Raw genomic sequence first — 17686 nt, 5'->3', positions numbered from 1 at the left:
AACTAAACTATTTAACAGTGATGATTCATAGGCTAAATTATCAGACCTCACTTCTGACCAGACAGATCAGCTCCAAGAGAGAGTCGCATCGAGGCGTCCAGGACTAATGTTTGGAATGATGGATTTGCACATCTGGTGCTCTTGTTCTGGCCCGTGCAGCATGGAATGAGCCAGGCGCCAAGCATCAATAATACCAGCATGCAGGAAATGGATAGTATGTGTGCTGGCCATGCGGGCGTCCAGGTGAAGGTGACAGTCTGATGATCCCCAGCAGCGGCAGAACTGTGTGGAGGATTTCTTCCCTGACACTCTGGGCAACTACACACAGCGTTCAAACCTCGTCAGCAAACGGTGATGTGAAGCAAGAAGTCCAGATTGATGCAAAAATGTTCTTCTGTACATCCTCATGCCCATCCAGTATCTTACACACTGATTTATTTACCAGCATTTGATTGCTGGCTGTAGTTTATCTATTTGTATTCACCCTTTCTGTCAATTTGAGATAACTTTACGAAGTCAAATAGTTGACAGTTCATTAAATTGAGAAATGAAAGTACTGTACTCAAGTTAAAGGTCCTGTAAGTGAGGACAAGAACATAAGTCACTGTGCTCAGCAAGAACATTTTTGTCCTCTTTAGACGTGTGTGAAGGCTGCTGTAGTAATCCAGGCTTGCAACATACAGTATAGGCATGCGAACTGGTTTCTGATCAAATCATGGAGTAGAGTAATATCTTTATATGTACAGTTAAAAGTCTGGCTTAAATCAGGAGCCAGGATTACCAGCACCATGTATTCAGCCAAGTACTCGGTGGGTAGCGGGAGCAATTACAAGAAAGATCTGCCTGGGTCGAGTTCTGCTGCAGAAGAATGCTGCTTTTCTCATCTACGAGGTATTCCTGACAGTTTACCGTTGACGTGGAACAACTCAGCACTGACCAGATGTGTCGTTCTTCCCACAAAAAGTATTTAGAATTGTGTTATTTCCCTATAACAGAAATAACAGCCACACTTGTAAAATACCTACATCCCAGTTGCTATGGATGAACAATAATCATGTATAGCTATTAATAGAATAGTAAGTGTATGTATCCATCCATCCATCGTCATCTTCCGCTTATTCCTACACATTAAGGGTCGTGGGGGGGCTTTGGGGGCTGGAGCCTAACCCAGCATCAACGGGCGAGAGGCAGGGTTCACCCTGGACAGGTCACCAGTCCATCACAGGGCCAACATACAGAGACAAACAACCATTCACACTCACAGTCACACCTACGGTCAGTTTAGAGTATCAATCAGCCTCGTCCCCTCTTGATGTCTTTGGACTGTGGAGGAAGCTGGAGTACCAGAGAGAACCCACACAGGGAGAACATGGAGACTCCACACAGAAAGATCCCATGCCCGAGCCGGGGCTCGAACCCGCAACCTTCTTGCTGTGAGGCCACAGTGCTGACCACTGCACCACCGTGCAGCCTGTAAGTGTATGTATGAGCATCAGAAATTTATACATATCTTGGTCCCCAGGGCTTGACCTAGGCTTTGTTTTATCTAACAAAAAAAATCCAAGGTGATCAGCATCATAATATTTGAGAAACCTCAATCAAATACATTGAGTTTTTTTAGTACGTGTGCTTCACAAACATGTAGTTTTCATAATTCCTCCAAGAACGTAACGAAGTCACACAAGGAAACAACTGTAACTACTACAAAAGTCTGAAGTGAAACCCGTCCCCTCAGTTTCATGTAAGTTTTGATGCTTGCTTGAGGTGGTTTTATCCTCTTTCTCAAAAAAACAAGTGCAACCCTCTGACGCAGCGAATCATTAACTCACGTGACTGACCACCTGTTTCCGGTGCCATCACCTTCATGAACATTCCCAAACTTTGTCTCAATACAGCAACATAAGCAGTACCAGAACACTATTAACGACCACCATAACTTATTCACGTGAAGGTAACCCCGAGTGTGGCTGGCAGGTAGCTGGGAGGAGGCTTTTCTTCTTCCACTACATTACGGTTACAGCCATGCATAATGTTGTATATACCGCCATCTACTGGCGGCATTACGCAGCCTATGTGATTTTTCACCAAAGCAGTCGACACAAAAGAGACAAGGTGACCGAGAATTCCAATTTGCTTGCCAATTAAACAAATACACAATGATGGTTCCACAGTGTCCTACTTTCCACAATAAATGAATCATTATTTTGGAGAATTAGATTAGGACATTATATTGTGATACCAGGTCACTGTCTCCATAAAGCATCTCATTGTATAATTCAGGTTTACAGGTTCTCTTTTGTCACTACAATGGTGGAAATAGGCGTCAATCAGCAGGGCTGATGACGTCATCCCAGAGGCCAACCCTGGAGTTTGCATCACCACATGGGCTCGCTCAACCAAAAGCCAATGTGATTTCTATAGTTGATTTTGGATTATTGCAGAAAATAACTGTTGCAAACAAGTTTGAGAGACTTCACCTCACAATTTTGTTCAGGAAGTTCTTTTAAGTAAATTCAAACATTATTAAGTAAATCCAACCATTAGAGGAAGAAAGCTAAAGTAATGCTATTAACAAACTAAGACTTGAATAGACCATATTTTAGGCATTTATTCAAAATCTAATTAATTTTACAACAAAGGACTCAAGTTAAGCAGTGCTAATTTTTATGACTCATTTCTGCGTCATTCTATAGACCCTTTCCACAGCAGTCATGTTGACATGTAATAGAGCAAACAGGTGAAAAAGATCCCATTCTTCTTAATGTGCCGCAGACATCCAGTGAGATCCAAGATGGATGCGGACAGCTGCCTCAGTGTGTTGGTGCGCGCTGTTTTGTTTTATTTTGTGTGTAAAATTTATTACGCACTAACAGCACCACAACAAATTCCTCATTTGTGTAAAATGGTACTTGGCAATAAAGCTTTTTCTGATTCTTATTCTGTGGGTGGCACGGTGGTGCAGTGGTTAGCACTGTCACCTCACAGCAAGAAGGTTCTGGGTTCGAGCCCCAATTCGGGCATGGGATCTTTCTGTGTGGAGTCTCCATGTTCTCCCTGTTCCTGTGTGGGTTCTCTCCAGTACTCCGGCTTCCTCCCACAGTCCAAAGACATCAAGAGGGGACCAGGTTAATCCAGACTCTAAATTGACCGTAGGTATGAATGTGAGTGTGAATGGTTGTCTGTCTCTATGTGTTGGCCCTGCGATGGACTGGTGACCTGTCCAGACCTCGCCCATAGCTGCTGGGATAGGCTCCACCCCCCCACGACCCTTAACAGGAATAAGCTATGTAAATATGGATGGATGGATGATTTTGGCTTGCCTACACGTAACAAGGACATTAATGGTGTTATAAATCATAAATGACATGTCAAAATGGCTGCTGTGAAAAGGGCCAACTAGAGGCACGTACCCATCGTGATAATGAAGCCTGGGAACTTACCTTGGCTCAAGCCCTAACATCAGTAACAGCTTGAGATTTCATTTAGGAATTTTCTAATTAGAGGCCATACAGTTGTAAAGGTTACTATCAAGTAACCAAGTATCCATCATCACCACCACCAAGTAAGTTTTTCAGAAAACACAAAAAACTGGAGACAAAACATCATTAGGAGTTGTTTTAGGCAAAAAAGAACCTGTCAAAAATTGACTTTAGGCAATTATTTTAAGAAGATGACAATACTATGGCTTCTATCAATTAATGTGTCACTATAGGATTAATCTTGATGTGGGTGTTTCAGTGGTGCCTGCTGGTATCAGTAGAGGAAGGGGCCAGTGGCTGATGTATTTCAGTATACATATTTCTTTTTCCTGTGAGGAAATAAATGTTAATCATATATACAACAGTGCAGCATTGCTGCACTTAAATGAACTGTTTCTTATCTGTACTCACTGATGTTCTCTGTCCGCAGCGTAATTCTTAAATGAAAAATGTATGAACTGCATGAATATGCATGAAGTGTCTATGCACTCAACTACTGTGCGTCTACATCTGCAGATGGCAGGATCTCCTTGTTTCCAAGAGTGCAATTTTATTAACTTGCATTAGATTAAAAAAAAAAAAAAAGTTAACATAGCCTTTTTGGTAATTAGGTCTTGTGAGCAGGCATCAGGCTGCACCTAAAAATGTAGTTAAGTGACTGGATTACAAGACGTTAATAATCAAAAATTTGTTTCCAGGGTCTGAAAATTCCCAGCGGCTAAATCTATCAAACAGCCACCTCAAAGGTTCACCCTATAAGGATCTGGTACTTTTGATTTGCAGGGGGGTTAGGATTGCTCAACAGATCACGTGGATTAATATTGGATTTTGTGATGCCAGATTGCTTAGTGAAAATAGCTTTATTGAGGTTAAAAAAAAGCCCAAAAACTATTATATTAGCATATAACAAACTGGAACATATAATATACTGCTAATGTCCAACTTTGGAACATCCAGAACTGTAAGGACAAAAAAGTGCAGTGAATGCATAGATAACACAATGTTTGGCATTTTCAAGAAGTTAAGCAAATGAGATGAATACAATCCTGCTTTGAAAATACTGGCAAAATATGAATTGTTTGCGCTTTATAAAGAAGACAAAAATGTGCATGTTCATATAAACTAGTGTTTTGTCAACATTTAGAGTCTTTTTTTCAGTCAGGATTTACAGAAACACAGTGATATGGTTTTAAACAGAGCGGAGTAACAGCAAAATTAGAACTTAACACTTCAGATTTCAGAAAATATGACAAGGTGACATCTTAATAACAGTGTACACATCTATGAATCAGCTTGTCGTTCACAGCTGTCAACCAAAGGACGACTCCTCCGAATATCAACCAGGAAACGTGGAGAATTCAGGACAGTGCTTCACCCAATCATCCCACAATCAAAAGTGTATCAGTGCACACATTTCAAATTTAAGTGTTTTTTTTTTTTTAAACATCCACATCTCAAGAATATATAGAAGGTTGAACTGACGGCTCAATCAATTCCCTGAGTCAACACAACAACACATCTTGCACTAATGCCAGATGGTTTCAAGTACATCCCAGGTGGTCTCTAGTCCAGGTTCAGCTCAAATGTGGTCATGATGTCCTGCTGCATGGTCATGTCAATACATGACATCTAGGAGAAAAACAAACCACAGAAGCAGTGATGAATTAGCCAACAGAAACCAAAATATCATCACACCTGGACAGACACCCACAGCCTCTCTCCTGCGACGTTCCTGCTCTTTTTTGCGGGCCATCTCCCGTTCATGGTCCACTGGGAGGGGTGTGACTGGAGGCTGCCTTCCCATGGGACACTTTGGCTTTAGCTGCTCAACGTCTTCGGGAACATCCGAGGTAGTGGTGCAGATGGGCTCTTGTGACTCACGACCCTCTTTACAGAGCTGTAGATCTTTATCTTCTTGGGCAGGTAAACTAGAAAGGGAAGGGCCTTGTCATATGGAGGAAAAACTCATGTTTTGAAATCCTCAGGGGGAAAAAAAAAGCCTTCACAGCGCGTCTGAAATATAAAATATAATGATACAACAACAAAAAACAAAAAAAACAAGAAGCATACTGTATCTATAAAAAAAAGAATCTGCGGGATGTGTGACTACCTCTTTTCAGGATTTTCTTCCATCTGCTTCTTCTTAAGAGCTTTTTCGCGTTCTTCCTTCTCGATTGCAGCCTTACGGAAGTGTTCAAAGCTCTCCCTTGATGACTTGATAGCGGCCGGGGTGACTGACTGTTTTACCAATTGAGCCCAAGACTCTGCATTTTTCAGTACAATGTCCTAAAGAACACAAACAAACAAAAAACACCATGTTGAAACGGGTTAGGGGAGCGGATACAGGAACTATATTAATACAGTATGTATAGCTGGTCTATAGAACAAGTACTGACATGATTTTATGATTTTAGCAGAGATGTTTGCGACATCACTGGTCCAAAATCAACTACTAGTACCTAAAGGGATTCGTTTCAATCATGTCTTCAACATTTAACTACTAGAAATGGATACAGAAAGCTGACTCAGCCAACATAAACCATAATACACCCTCGTCTTTGTTTAGTCCGTGCCCTTCAGTTATTGTGAGGAAAATGTTAATCCTCAGCAGGAGAAGTACTGTACCTTTTTGGGGCGTTGAAGTTTCTCTTGTTTACTTGCAGAGTTGGAGGGAGAAACATCTGTCGTCTGACGGTCAGGACAATCTTCACTGCATCTGAAATCTGCAACAACAATTCTCTTATAAGGCGTGAACTGTAAAAGAATTAGCTATTAAAAACATAGTCATTTCAGTATGTTAAGTGACTTACTAGGTTTCTTCTCTTCTTTCAGGTGTAGTGGACTCTCACTCAGAGGGGACAACACCGACCCCTGAGTGCAAACAAATAAAGGTGTTATTGCAGAGTGATATAAGGAGTGTCACACTTCCAGCTCTAGAGCTTAAAATTTATAGTGTTCAATTTCGGCCATCGAAATCACAAACATGGAGCATAGTCCTCTCTCCACCCGTCTATTTGAACACAGTCGAGGCACAGTTGAGAGTTAATGTGGTTGCTGGTGGCCTATATTTACAAGACACCGCGGCCGCTGTTGCAGTCAGAGATGATGGAGCAAATAAGGCCGAAATCAAAAAGTCATGGGAGTGTCAGAATTCTACAGATCTCCAGTAGTGGTCATGACCAGGATCAGCACGGGTATTTATAGTGTATCCTGCATTTTAGGAAAGAGGTGTCGTAAAAATACAGCAGTGCACGTGTGGAGTGTTGTCGTTTCATCAGTGCTACCTCAAATCTGGTGGCAGCCCAGTCCAACAGAACTGCTGGTGATAACATGGGCGACAACAGGGCAGACAAATCTGTCAAAGAAATGACAATTATGTGAGAAATGTGGAGCTCAATTTGACTGTCCACTCATCCGCAGTGACTAAGCTAACATAACATTAGTCTGTCCACTTTAAATCAAGTAACAGGCGGATGGGGGTGAGGGGGGATACAACTGAGGGGGAGAGTTCTCATGTCCTGACATTGTGCCTCTGAAGGACACTGAACATACGAGAGAAAGAGAGCAGGTAGCCTGAGGAGAGCAGGTGGTGGAAATGATGAGGGTTCCTTTTGTGATGTGGAGCCACCGGCAGTGAGGGGAGGAAATATGAATGTCAATGAGAAACACGTCTAAGAGGCTGAGAGTGACGAAGCTTATGGGAGGTATAGCTGAAGGGAGCTGCTACAAAATGCCAGGATAGAAGAGGAGATGATGCAGAATATGAACAGGCTTTCAGAATCATTAAAACCTGTTTTAACTGTCTAACATGATTAGACTCGTAATGAGTATTGTTTATATTTTGTTGATTCCTACATGATTGTCACCTCTGCTCACCAGTCCTCATCAATCAGCTAACATTCCTGAGCAGTTTTCTCTGGGTTTTTTTTTTTCCATTAAAAAAAAAAACTTTTTAGGCTGGAAAATAACACATCTGCTGATGCGGTCAGGGTGGCATTAATGCTCACATTAGAAGAGATGTTTCGCTTCTGTAACAGATGACAGTGGCACTCATCGTGCATAGAGTGTCAAATACATGTCAAGTAAAGGTGGAAACTCAAGAAAGCGCCATTAAAACCACCACTACTGTTGTTTGACACTGTTCTCTACCTGGAAACTGTGAGAAACAAATGCTGTCATTGATCAGAGGAACTGGTGAGGCATGTGACTCCAGCAGATCAGTCAAGTGAGTCCTACTGTATTTTTGATTGCTATCACTTTTTTTAACAGTATATACAGTACCACTCCTAAATTCTAAGTACAGTATTCCCAATTCCAGAAAAATATCAACCTGCAGTGTTTCCTGGTTTACGGCTTAATGATAAATCATTTCATTTTACTGCTGAAAAACTAAAATAAAAAAATAAATTTAAGGTGCTAAAGTAAATTCACGCAAATTTCGTGGATCTGCAGAAAAAAAGGTGCAGGAGCATTACCAGGAGGTGACAGAGTAATTTCACCGCAGGTCAGATCGGTCTGAGGTGATGTCCCATGACCTTTTGTTTGTGTTTCCGAGGGCTGCACAGCAGTAGGAGGCTGACACTTCTCGACTGAAGCTTTCAACGAACACTTGCTCTCCAATAGCTGCTTGCTACAGGCAGCACCAGTTACCTTCAACTAAAGGAAACATTTCATGAGTGTATTTCATTGTAACATGTTGGTCTTGGCATCACTCATGTTAAGGTCAACATTCAAGAAGTAGATGTGTTTACCTTTTTCTGGAGCTTTGGGATTGACGCCGCTCTTTTCTGCTTCTTGGTTTTTGACACTGAAATACATGTGCATTGAGAAACCATACATGGGTAGATATATTGTACAATATAATAATGATTAACCACAAAATAAAATAAAAACTGATAGTTAGGACAAATGACTGTGATAGGTGCAAAAACATGACAGTGTGACACACATGTTATTACTGGATGGTAAAGACAAGTCTCTTTATCCCACAAATATGCTTTTGTTGTAGCAACTTTATACTATGAAATAGAAAATGGTTTTTTTTTCTCACAAAAGTGGCCAGGAGTGGTTACAAGGGAACATAATAGTGACAAACTCTATGTGCAAGGCACCGAGTAAGAGCAGGACCAATATCTGTGGCACAAGCATGGCTGGTGTTGGTATGATGATACATGTGCTTTGCACACTGAAATAAATGCCAGGGAGGACTGAAGGTTATTTTTACACCAGTACCAAATCCTGAATAAAGATCTGCTCTGACTCCACTTTTGGATTTTTATAAAAATTATCTTTAGATTCACCTCCAATTGTATAAAAAGTACTCTTTACAGTGTAATGTGGTCACTTCTTTGCGCCTCAGAACACAGAAAGAGCTGTTTACAGCTAATTGAGACTGGTGGCTAACAACAGCAAAAATACCCAAAAATGTCAGTTTACAAACTATCAAGCACATCATTCGGTATAATCCACATCTTCTCTAGCCATCTGTTTGCTCAGTAATCCACCTAAACTTTCATTTGAGCTAAAATACAAACGACCACCGGGCGCAACCGGGAATGAGCGAGGATGAGGACGAGGGAGTTGGTTCAATTTAATGTGCCAGTTGGTCGTACTCCAGCACTGGAAGAGTAATGCAGTAAGTTAATTTTCTGCTTTATTTATTTCTTTAAGGACGAAGAGATGTGAACTACAGAGTGAGAGGGCATCTGCTAAGGAGAGCAGCTGACCTGATTCAGAGTCACTGCTGTCTGAAGTGCTAGGCTGACTGCTGCTGCTGCTGCTGCTGCTGCTGTTGTCAGAGCTGGATGAAGAACTGCTGCAGCTGCTGCTGCTGCTGCTCTCACTGAGGCAGGGCTGACAGCTGAAGTCAGGGGATGCAGTATTTTTAGCTGTTGACAAGAACACAGGTAACTTTGCAACTGATGAATCACGTGTACTAGTGACAGTAACACCTATGACAAGATTCAGTTCTTACCTACTGACTTTTTCCTCTTAAGCATGTTCTTCAATTTACTGATAACCAGATGTCTCCCAGAATCCTTTGATTTCACACCCTGCACTCCTCCTGCAGGCTTCACCAGCTTCTTGTCTGCAGGACAGAGAGGAGAATAACATCCCATATTTATAGCTAAGAAAAGAAACATCCGGCTGTTTTTGGCGAGCAGGATTGATGTGGACTCACTGCTAACATTCTTGCTGCCTTTCCTCAGACATGCAGCCACAAACTTCTGCAGGGCTCTCAGTGTAGAAGGCTTGAGCAAGTCAAAGTCAACCTCAAGCTCCTCCAGAGTGGTATCTTGGAAACAAGCCTCCCTGGCATGAATGATGCTCACCAGATTACCCAGTTTGGAACCAGGCAGCTGGTTGATGTCAGATTTCAACTGCTTCTTCTCGTGGTAAGTCAATGGTATTGAGGAGACCTCTGCCTCACATTGGTCTGGTTCTCTATGAAGTTTGTTTCTGTTACCATGATGACACATGCACACACACATCTATTATTATCAAGAGCAAAAGCTAGGAAAATGTACAGTTCATTACTTGTTTGACTGAAAGACTGAGCATACATACAAAGTAGAGCTCTTGCTGTTGGTCATTTCTTCAACATTACATTTGTATTTTGCAGATTTGTCCTTTAACCTAGCAATGCTCTTTTCTTTCTTCCTTTTTTCCTTTTTCAACTTGGCTTTCTTCCTTGGTTTCATCAGGGGGTCATGGGTAAGTTTGTTCAGCTGATCACTTACTGCCCTCAACTGAAAACACATGAAATAAAATCCATTTAAAGTGAGTGTGTTCTCCAACAATCAATCACTGCCACGTATAACACCCACCCGTTCCTCCAGATTGGCCAGCTGCACAGCCACCACTTCGGATGAACTCTCTGACTCTGACGAGCTCTCACTGTCTGAACTTGAAGAGGACGACTGACTGCTAACTTTAACTTCTTGTTCCTTGTCAACTCTTGAGCGAGATGTGACACAACCCTCAGGCTCCTGTGGAACCTTCAAATATCGTGCCTCAAAAACATCCTGCAAGAGATATAATATCTTATTTTATGGAAGCAACAGAGGTCACGTCTAATACTAAACTCACCCTCTCAAGGATGTGGTTCTTATTGTTTTTTAAGTTGCATATTCACTTAGAATGACGCATGAGCAGAGTCTGACACTAGCAGGCTGTTTTTCACCTACATATCTGTGTTCACCAAAAATCTAAGTTCAAAGCCATGATTCTGGGAAATATGCTTATTGCCCATCCTCCCAGAGCCAGAGAAAAAGATCCATAATCCAATCTATGTGTGCATCAGTTTGCTTAGATCCTCAGAGATCAGCTCACAGCTAGTAAGCTCCATGTAATGAATGGTAGGGTTAACAAACAGATAAGGTGTTGGATATTGATTTGTCCAGAGGTAATCCTCCTCATCCTCTCTTACAAAGTCTGTCATGATTAGTAGCAGCAGAGACTCCCGGTCAACAATGTTGTTGTTTGTTTTAGTTTATGTACAATGGGGAGCTGGAGGTGCTGCTTCAAATCACTGCAAAAGTGTATTGAATGAATTTTGATGGCGACACGCAACAGTTCCCACCCGCTACCATTCATTGTGCCAAGCTAAATAGCAGTCGGCTGGTCTCTGCAGGCACCCCCCCCACCCCCCCCAAAAAAAGGCGTGTTCCTTGAATGATGAACATACCAACAGGATTAAGAACATCATCACTAGGGGAGCAGCTAATTCACATGTCTACCGTGAATACACTGAGCGTGAACTTGACAGTCAAGAAGGGAGGTCACTAAACAGATGAATCTTGCATAACTGTTACATTTGGCTTTTGCTGCAGATGGTGATGTGACAAAACTAAAACCCCACCTGCAGTTTTCTTGCCATGTAGACGACTTGGTTTGAGGGTGGATTGTATTTGTAACAGTTTGAGAACATCAGTCTCACATCAGCGGCAAACTCTTTTGCATTTGCATACACTTGCTGATCCATTTTTTTCTGAGGAAAAAAAGGAGTCTGAGTTACTAATTGATTCTCGATACGAAAATACAATGAAACAAAGTTGTGTTCTCCAGTTCTTACCCTCACAGTGCTCAGGTCCATAGGCTGCTTGATGATGTCATGATAGTCTGGCAGGTTTAATGCAACTACATCCACAGGGTTATAAAATGGCCATGCGTATGCACAGTGCCTCTTTGAGAGCATCTCCTTCAGGATGTCATTGCAATACCTGAGCTGTTTGGACGTCTTGCCCTCAAAGGCAGGTAAATCTTTCTTTGGAGGTTTGATAGGCCTTCCACTGCCTCTCCTGGGCAATAACATGCAAGGTGCTGGCTGGTTGTCAGTAGCAGATGCCTCACTGCTGGTGATCAATGAGGTGGAGGTGGGGTCTGCTTTCCGCTTAATCCCTTTTTTAATCTGACGATTCAGAAAAATCAGGTCATCAGTAGATCACTGTGTTAGAGCAAAAAACAAAACAAAACAAAACAAAAAAAACCCTGCATTTGAACTGTTTTTAGCCTTCTTACTGTACATCTAAAACGTTAGATTGAAAAGGCACATGTAGAGAATGGCTAATGACAGGATGGTTGTCTACTGCAGCTGGGATATAAACTATCCTTCAGCAAAGTATGGCTTGCTGTGTTTTATGTTAAAGATACCAAATCTAGAAAAAGATCTTGTGTAAAACCAATCCTCATGTCCGTACACTGGTTACTCAATAAATTCATGACACAATTCAAAATCCTATTATGACATTTAGAGCCACGCATGGCCTGGGACCAGCATACATAAAAGAACTTCTGGTGCCACACAGCACAAGTAGGAGGTCCACTGACCAGGGCCTCTTATTTGTCCCTTGCACTAGGCTCAAAACCAAAGAAGACTGTGCTTTTGAGGTAGTGGCTCCTAATCTCTGGACCATTCACCCTTTAGACTTACAATCATTTTATTCTGTTGACACATTTAAACATTTTCCAAACCAATCTCTTTTGACAGCTTTTTGCCTTTTGTTTCTAGCTGGTTTGGGTTGCATTTTTGTTAACTGCCTTGTCTTTGAGAAACAGTTACATTTGTATTTGAAATGTACTATATAAAGAGAATTTATTTTGATTATTATTGAATTAACTTGATCTTTTACAAATATATCCTACAAGCTGCAAGCGAACCATTCAAATACCTACGGTCGCATCAATCTGCGCAGAGGTGGGAGACATGGAGCGAGGTACATCAGGAGGAATGACTGTCACTGTCTGCTGGAGGACGACCTCTGAGTTGAGCGACCTCTGCTTGATTGTACCTGCGTGACGTAAAATAACACACAATAATGGGGGACGATTTTTAAAAGGGTAAAATGAAGCAACGACTACTGTTCACAAGAAGTCCTTTGTTCCGGTGTGACAAACTTAACATTTTAGAAATCTAAATTTCAAATAACTGTAGCCCACGTTGAATGTTAAAATATAAATCCAATTAACAATCTGAGGTACATTTATGGAAACATAAATATGTAACATTGCATCATGTTATTTTGCATTATACCAGTAGCAGTCTTCCTCCGTTTCATTGGTTCCTTTTTAGCAACCTCGGTAACTTCATGCTCCTCCTTTGGCATGAGGGAAACTTTACTCAAAAAAAGCTTCTCCAAGGTCTGTGCCATAAAAACGACGTCATCTCCAGGCTATTGACAAAGAAGTAAATATATATATATATATATATATATATATTGCAATGAAAAAAAAGTCTGGTATTTTGACAGTAATCACAGCAAGCTTTCTTACAACTGTATTTCAGTAGGCCTATCATGATTGAGCTTTCAAATTGAAGGTGTGCATTCACATTGGTGTAATTAAAAAGCACTAAAAAGTTGTACATTCTCACCCGATTGTACATATAGCAGTTGGTGAACATAGTGTTGACATCTTGGATACATTCAAGAGCCTTCCAGTAATATTTGTTCTGGAGGCGTTTCTTAATAGTGCCCAGATCCATAGGATTTGTAATTATCGTATAATAATCCTGCAAAGACAAGAGCAGATTGCAGAGAAACTGAACTTGTTCACAAAGTTCAATTTTATTTGATGTTCAAGCACTAAATACTTCAAAAAGAGGAGCTTTCATCTCACGAGCACATTTACAGGCAGACAGTGATGCTACAATGAACCGACCAATGAGAACACTTACTGGGAGATGCAGTACCACTGCATCAACAGGCCGGCGGAAGGGCCAGGATAACTGATGTCCCCATAAAGCTTTGATCACCACCCGCTCCAGATATTGCAGCTGATTGGTTACCCGTCCAGGCTTCTTAGGATTTATGACCTCTGGTGGAGGCGGATTTCCACTCATCGGGGGACAGACTTTCACATCAGACATTGTGATGCCTAGAGGCCATGAAGAGAGGAAGTATCTGAAGTGTGCCTTCCCGAAATGTGGCTCACGTCATCACATGTTGTCCTACACAAAAAGTCAAAAGCCTCAGTAACATTGAGGGTTGGGATGCCTTCTATCAGAACAAAGTCAGTCTATATTAATGCCTAAAAATGCTCCACTTTTATACAACTTGTCATTCTGAATGATATAACCATATCACTGTGATTCACAGAAACAACCTTCCTATCAATGTCACAAAACCCAGCATGACATTGGTGACATGAGGAAGTCAGGTGCATTTTGAAGAGCAAACAATAGGATGTGGTCTCATCTAAATCCAGTCAAACAAGGGTCACAAGAATGAGGTTCTGGTGCCTGCAGATGGGATTCGATCAGACAAACCTATTCTGAGTTTTGATGCCACTGCTGCAGGTCATTCAGGATAAAAATATTAAACATTTGCGAATGCAGTAATTATTCCCTTAAACTTATTCAATCAATGGTGTAAAGGCAGAAATGTAAATGTAAAATGCAAACAATCAAGCAAAGGAAGGCAAAAAAGGTGACATCTCTTAACAATCCTCCAATTTATCAATTGACCAAAACATAAACTCAAAGAACCAGAAGCAACAGTTCCACTGAAGGGCAATACTGCCACCTACAGCAAAGAATTGACTCAACATTTTGGATATTTGAAAAACAATTAGTGTTAAAACCCTCCAAGAGGATACAGTCTGTGTCTTGCTTAAGTCATCAACAGAACTTGGTGTAAAAATGCTTAAGTTACAGACCAGGTTCATGCTTTAGTTTGCTGTTTGTCCCTATCGGCTGAGGCTGTGCAAACCATCTCTGAAGGACACTTTACACTTGCATTATTTCCAAGGAAAATTTTGGGGGCAAATATTTTAATACATGGAAAATTTATCTTTTCTCTGTTAATGCAGCAGGATTTGGTGAAAAAGTTACATTGAACAAGACAGTGATATAGTAAACAAAAGGCATCATGAATCTACTTGCTTGTTAAATAAAGAAATGCAGGCATTGCTGTTTTCAAAATAAGTTTTCAAAAAAATGGGAAATTAAAAAAAAAAACATTTATTTTCCAAAACTAAAGCCATTTCTCCAGTATATGTGCAACTCTGGGGGCTGGAGCTGCTGGGATAGCCTCCAGCCCTCCCACAACCCTTAACAGGACAAGCAGAGGAAAATGGATGCATGGATGGATTTTTGCTGGGGTTTATAGTTCCATTTGGAAAAAATCCTGTGCATCATTTATAACAGTACAGTGACAAATTTTACCTTCATCAAAATACTGCATAACAAGACCCTAGCGATTTTGATATGAATGGTGCAGATTCTCAAGAGTAGGGACGTACAATCTATAATTGTATGTGAATCCAGCTGTGCCAGTCCTGTACATTCAAAAATTCTATTTTCAGAGTTTCGGTCTTTCTAACCCCACCCAAATAAATTAAATTACAAATTGTTTCTCATTTACACTTTATTTCATAAAAAGATGACAAATTTTTCCATACATGAATAAATCCAGCCTTCGAACACATCTAACAAGAATCTAACAACTAAAACTTCTACTTGGCAAAGTGTAATTAGTTTCAGGAGCTTTTATCATTCAACTGCAGACTGAACTGTAAGCTAACTGTAATTCTATAAGCATAATCACAACAGAGCAGTTATCTCATGAGTATCCTAGACACGTAACACCTCAGTGGATGAGCATCATCATTATTCTGATTTCTAATCTTTGCAAAAAAGTTAGACAATATGTGAATGTCAGAATCAGCACTCAATTCGGTTTTTTTCAATCCGATATCCCATCTCCCCAAAAAAACTGAATCAAACGCAAAACATTAAGATCAAATAATAATCCTATTATGAACATTATTTGAGATTAGGGTAAAATACATCCTGATGAAACCTACTTTCTATGTTGGCAGCTAATCAGCCTGGAAGCATTTACGTCTGGTATTACAATTTAATTCACCAAGTTTAAATTATGTTGACATCCAGATCCTAAGCAATACCACCTTTGCTTCATAAAGTAGCCATTTGGACCAAGATTGTCTTTCAAGACAGAAAGCTTACAACCACAATACTCTACATGTATTCAGAAAGGGAGTTATACTCCATGGGCATTGTGGAACCCTCTGCTTAACTCATGTAGCTAGCTTCAGGTGGAATTTAAGACAACAGCCACCAGTTTGCGAGACTGGTCCTTTGCATGTCTGTCCTCTACAGATTTCAGTCTAAATGTCGGCGTCCTATGAACACAACATGTCATATGAAAGCGTATTAATCACTTAAACAGCCTCAAGTTTTATTTTGTTTCCAGGTAATAAAACTTTGTTTGCATTTGGATTACTTGATAAGTTGGATTCAGATAACTTGGGCATCTAAATAACAGTTCTAACTTGAATATTTGATGTATATATTGCGTGGTATTGACCAGCAGTATGATACTGCATGCTGCAGTGTTGACAGTGCATGGCTAACACGTGCCGTCACGCCCACCCGGTAAGTTTAGCATTTAGCTAACTTCGACATTGCTATGAGCACAACCAGTTTATGAATTAGTTAAGTATTTATGGTATCAAGAAACAAACATTAGCTGTCCAAACTCTTCTCTAATACTCAGAAGCTTCGTTAAAATTTGACGATTAGAAAATAAGTAAATGCTGGCATCCTTTTTGACATTGGCTGTTTTAATTTGAGTTTGCCTCAGGCAGAGCTTTAGCTTGCGTGTTAACAACCTTAAATCTGTGCTTCTAGTGATTCTAAACGTGGGCTATTTTCATTTTTTCATCGTATGTGTCATTTAGTTTAGCCCAATCCCCCAACGTTAGCATAAGCAACGTAAGCTAACTTCTTGCTTGTGTACTTGAGATGTGGTTGCCTTCCTTTGAAACGTTCAAATTTGCACAAATGTTTGACTGCTTAGTACTGGCCCAACTATGTTCAGTTAAATCCGTTAAACACACAGCCTGGCAAACATACGGAGCTATCGTTACCTTACGAGATCACGGACTCGCGCTGCCATCTCTTCAGTGGCCGACGTCTCTACGGCAACTGCCTCAAATTTATACCCTGCTGCTCCTGACTCTACGACTGATTGGTCAAAACGCTGCCTACACGTGTTTCGCTGCGATTTTCTGTGGCGAAAATCGACCCAAACATTATCTTCCCTGCCAGACAAATAACTTTATACAGCCCACGTTGTCAATTTGTTCCTCACAACGTTTTTAAACTTAGAAGATAATGTTCTTGTCGTGCTGCTCCGGACAAAAAGGCAACTCTCCGAAAGACCGCGAAACTTTAACAGGCAATGCTCGTACCGACGGTCACCAAACCCCATGTAAAGCGTGTCTAAGCTGTGAAACAGAACCAGTTGAAATGCTCCGTTCCCCCACAGTCAATGGAAAGAGAGCAACCACGACGCGGCTGGAGTGGAGCGGAACAGTGGGGGAATGGGCGGAGCGATGCATTCAAGGGCTGACGCTTAATACGGAAAACTGAGTATCATGGAACATTTAAAACGTTGCGATGGCTGCCAATAAATACGATTTACTTTCAAATTAATATTGTACCGTGTTATACAATTAACCTCAAGACAGGTCACATGAAACCACACGTAAGCAATGGAAAGACCTGCGCGGCATTTTCCTGACGGCACATTCACTGTCCTGCATGATTAATATTATTCGGATATTTTAATGGAAAATAAATAACATAGGAGAATGACCAAATGCAGAGTTATAACACTTAAGATAAATATTTGTATGGCGAGAGTTCACAGTATTGAATTCAAGCGTACAAATTGGCATTTTCC

At 40.9% G+C, this 17686-nt stretch overlaps 1 protein-coding gene across 2 annotated transcripts; it reads right to left on the bottom strand.

Annotated features, from left to right (window-relative positions):
• Window positions 1-4009: 4009 nt before the first annotated feature.
• Window positions 4010-17311, bottom strand: brdt (bromodomain, testis-specific). Of its 2 annotated transcripts, none has more exons than XM_086225218.1 (20): window positions 16869-17311; window positions 13654-13926; window positions 13351-13488; window positions 13012-13150; window positions 12654-12769; window positions 11554-11889; window positions 11341-11469; window positions 10307-10504; window positions 10047-10228; window positions 9661-9938; window positions 9454-9567; window positions 9206-9367; window positions 8231-8286; window positions 7955-8135; window positions 6764-6834; window positions 6290-6350; window positions 6105-6202; window positions 5590-5765; window positions 5191-5407; window positions 4010-5108 (listed from the first exon to the last, which is right to left on the bottom strand). In XM_086225218.1, the coding sequence occupies exons 2-20, from the start codon at window positions 13843-13845 to the stop codon at window positions 5043-5045; spliced, it is 2910 nt and encodes a 969-aa protein (XP_086081344.1). In that variant the 5' UTR covers window positions 13846-13926; window positions 16869-17311; the 3' UTR covers window positions 4010-5042. The 2 variants fall into 2 exon arrangements, with proteins under 2 accessions (XP_086081344.1, XP_086081345.1); XM_086225219.1 differs by having other exon boundaries at window positions 13654-13853.
• Window positions 17312-17686: the final 375 nt, after the last annotated feature.

This window comes from Aulostomus chinensis, chromosome 14 (assembly GCF_037954235.1).
Source record: "Aulostomus chinensis isolate RoL2024-O1b breed Wild chromosome 14, RoL_Achi_v1.0, whole genome shotgun sequence".
Taxonomy (NCBI): domain Eukaryota; kingdom Metazoa; phylum Chordata; class Actinopteri; order Syngnathiformes; family Aulostomidae; genus Aulostomus; species Aulostomus chinensis.
This window is presented reverse-complemented; position numbering and strand designations above follow the sequence as displayed.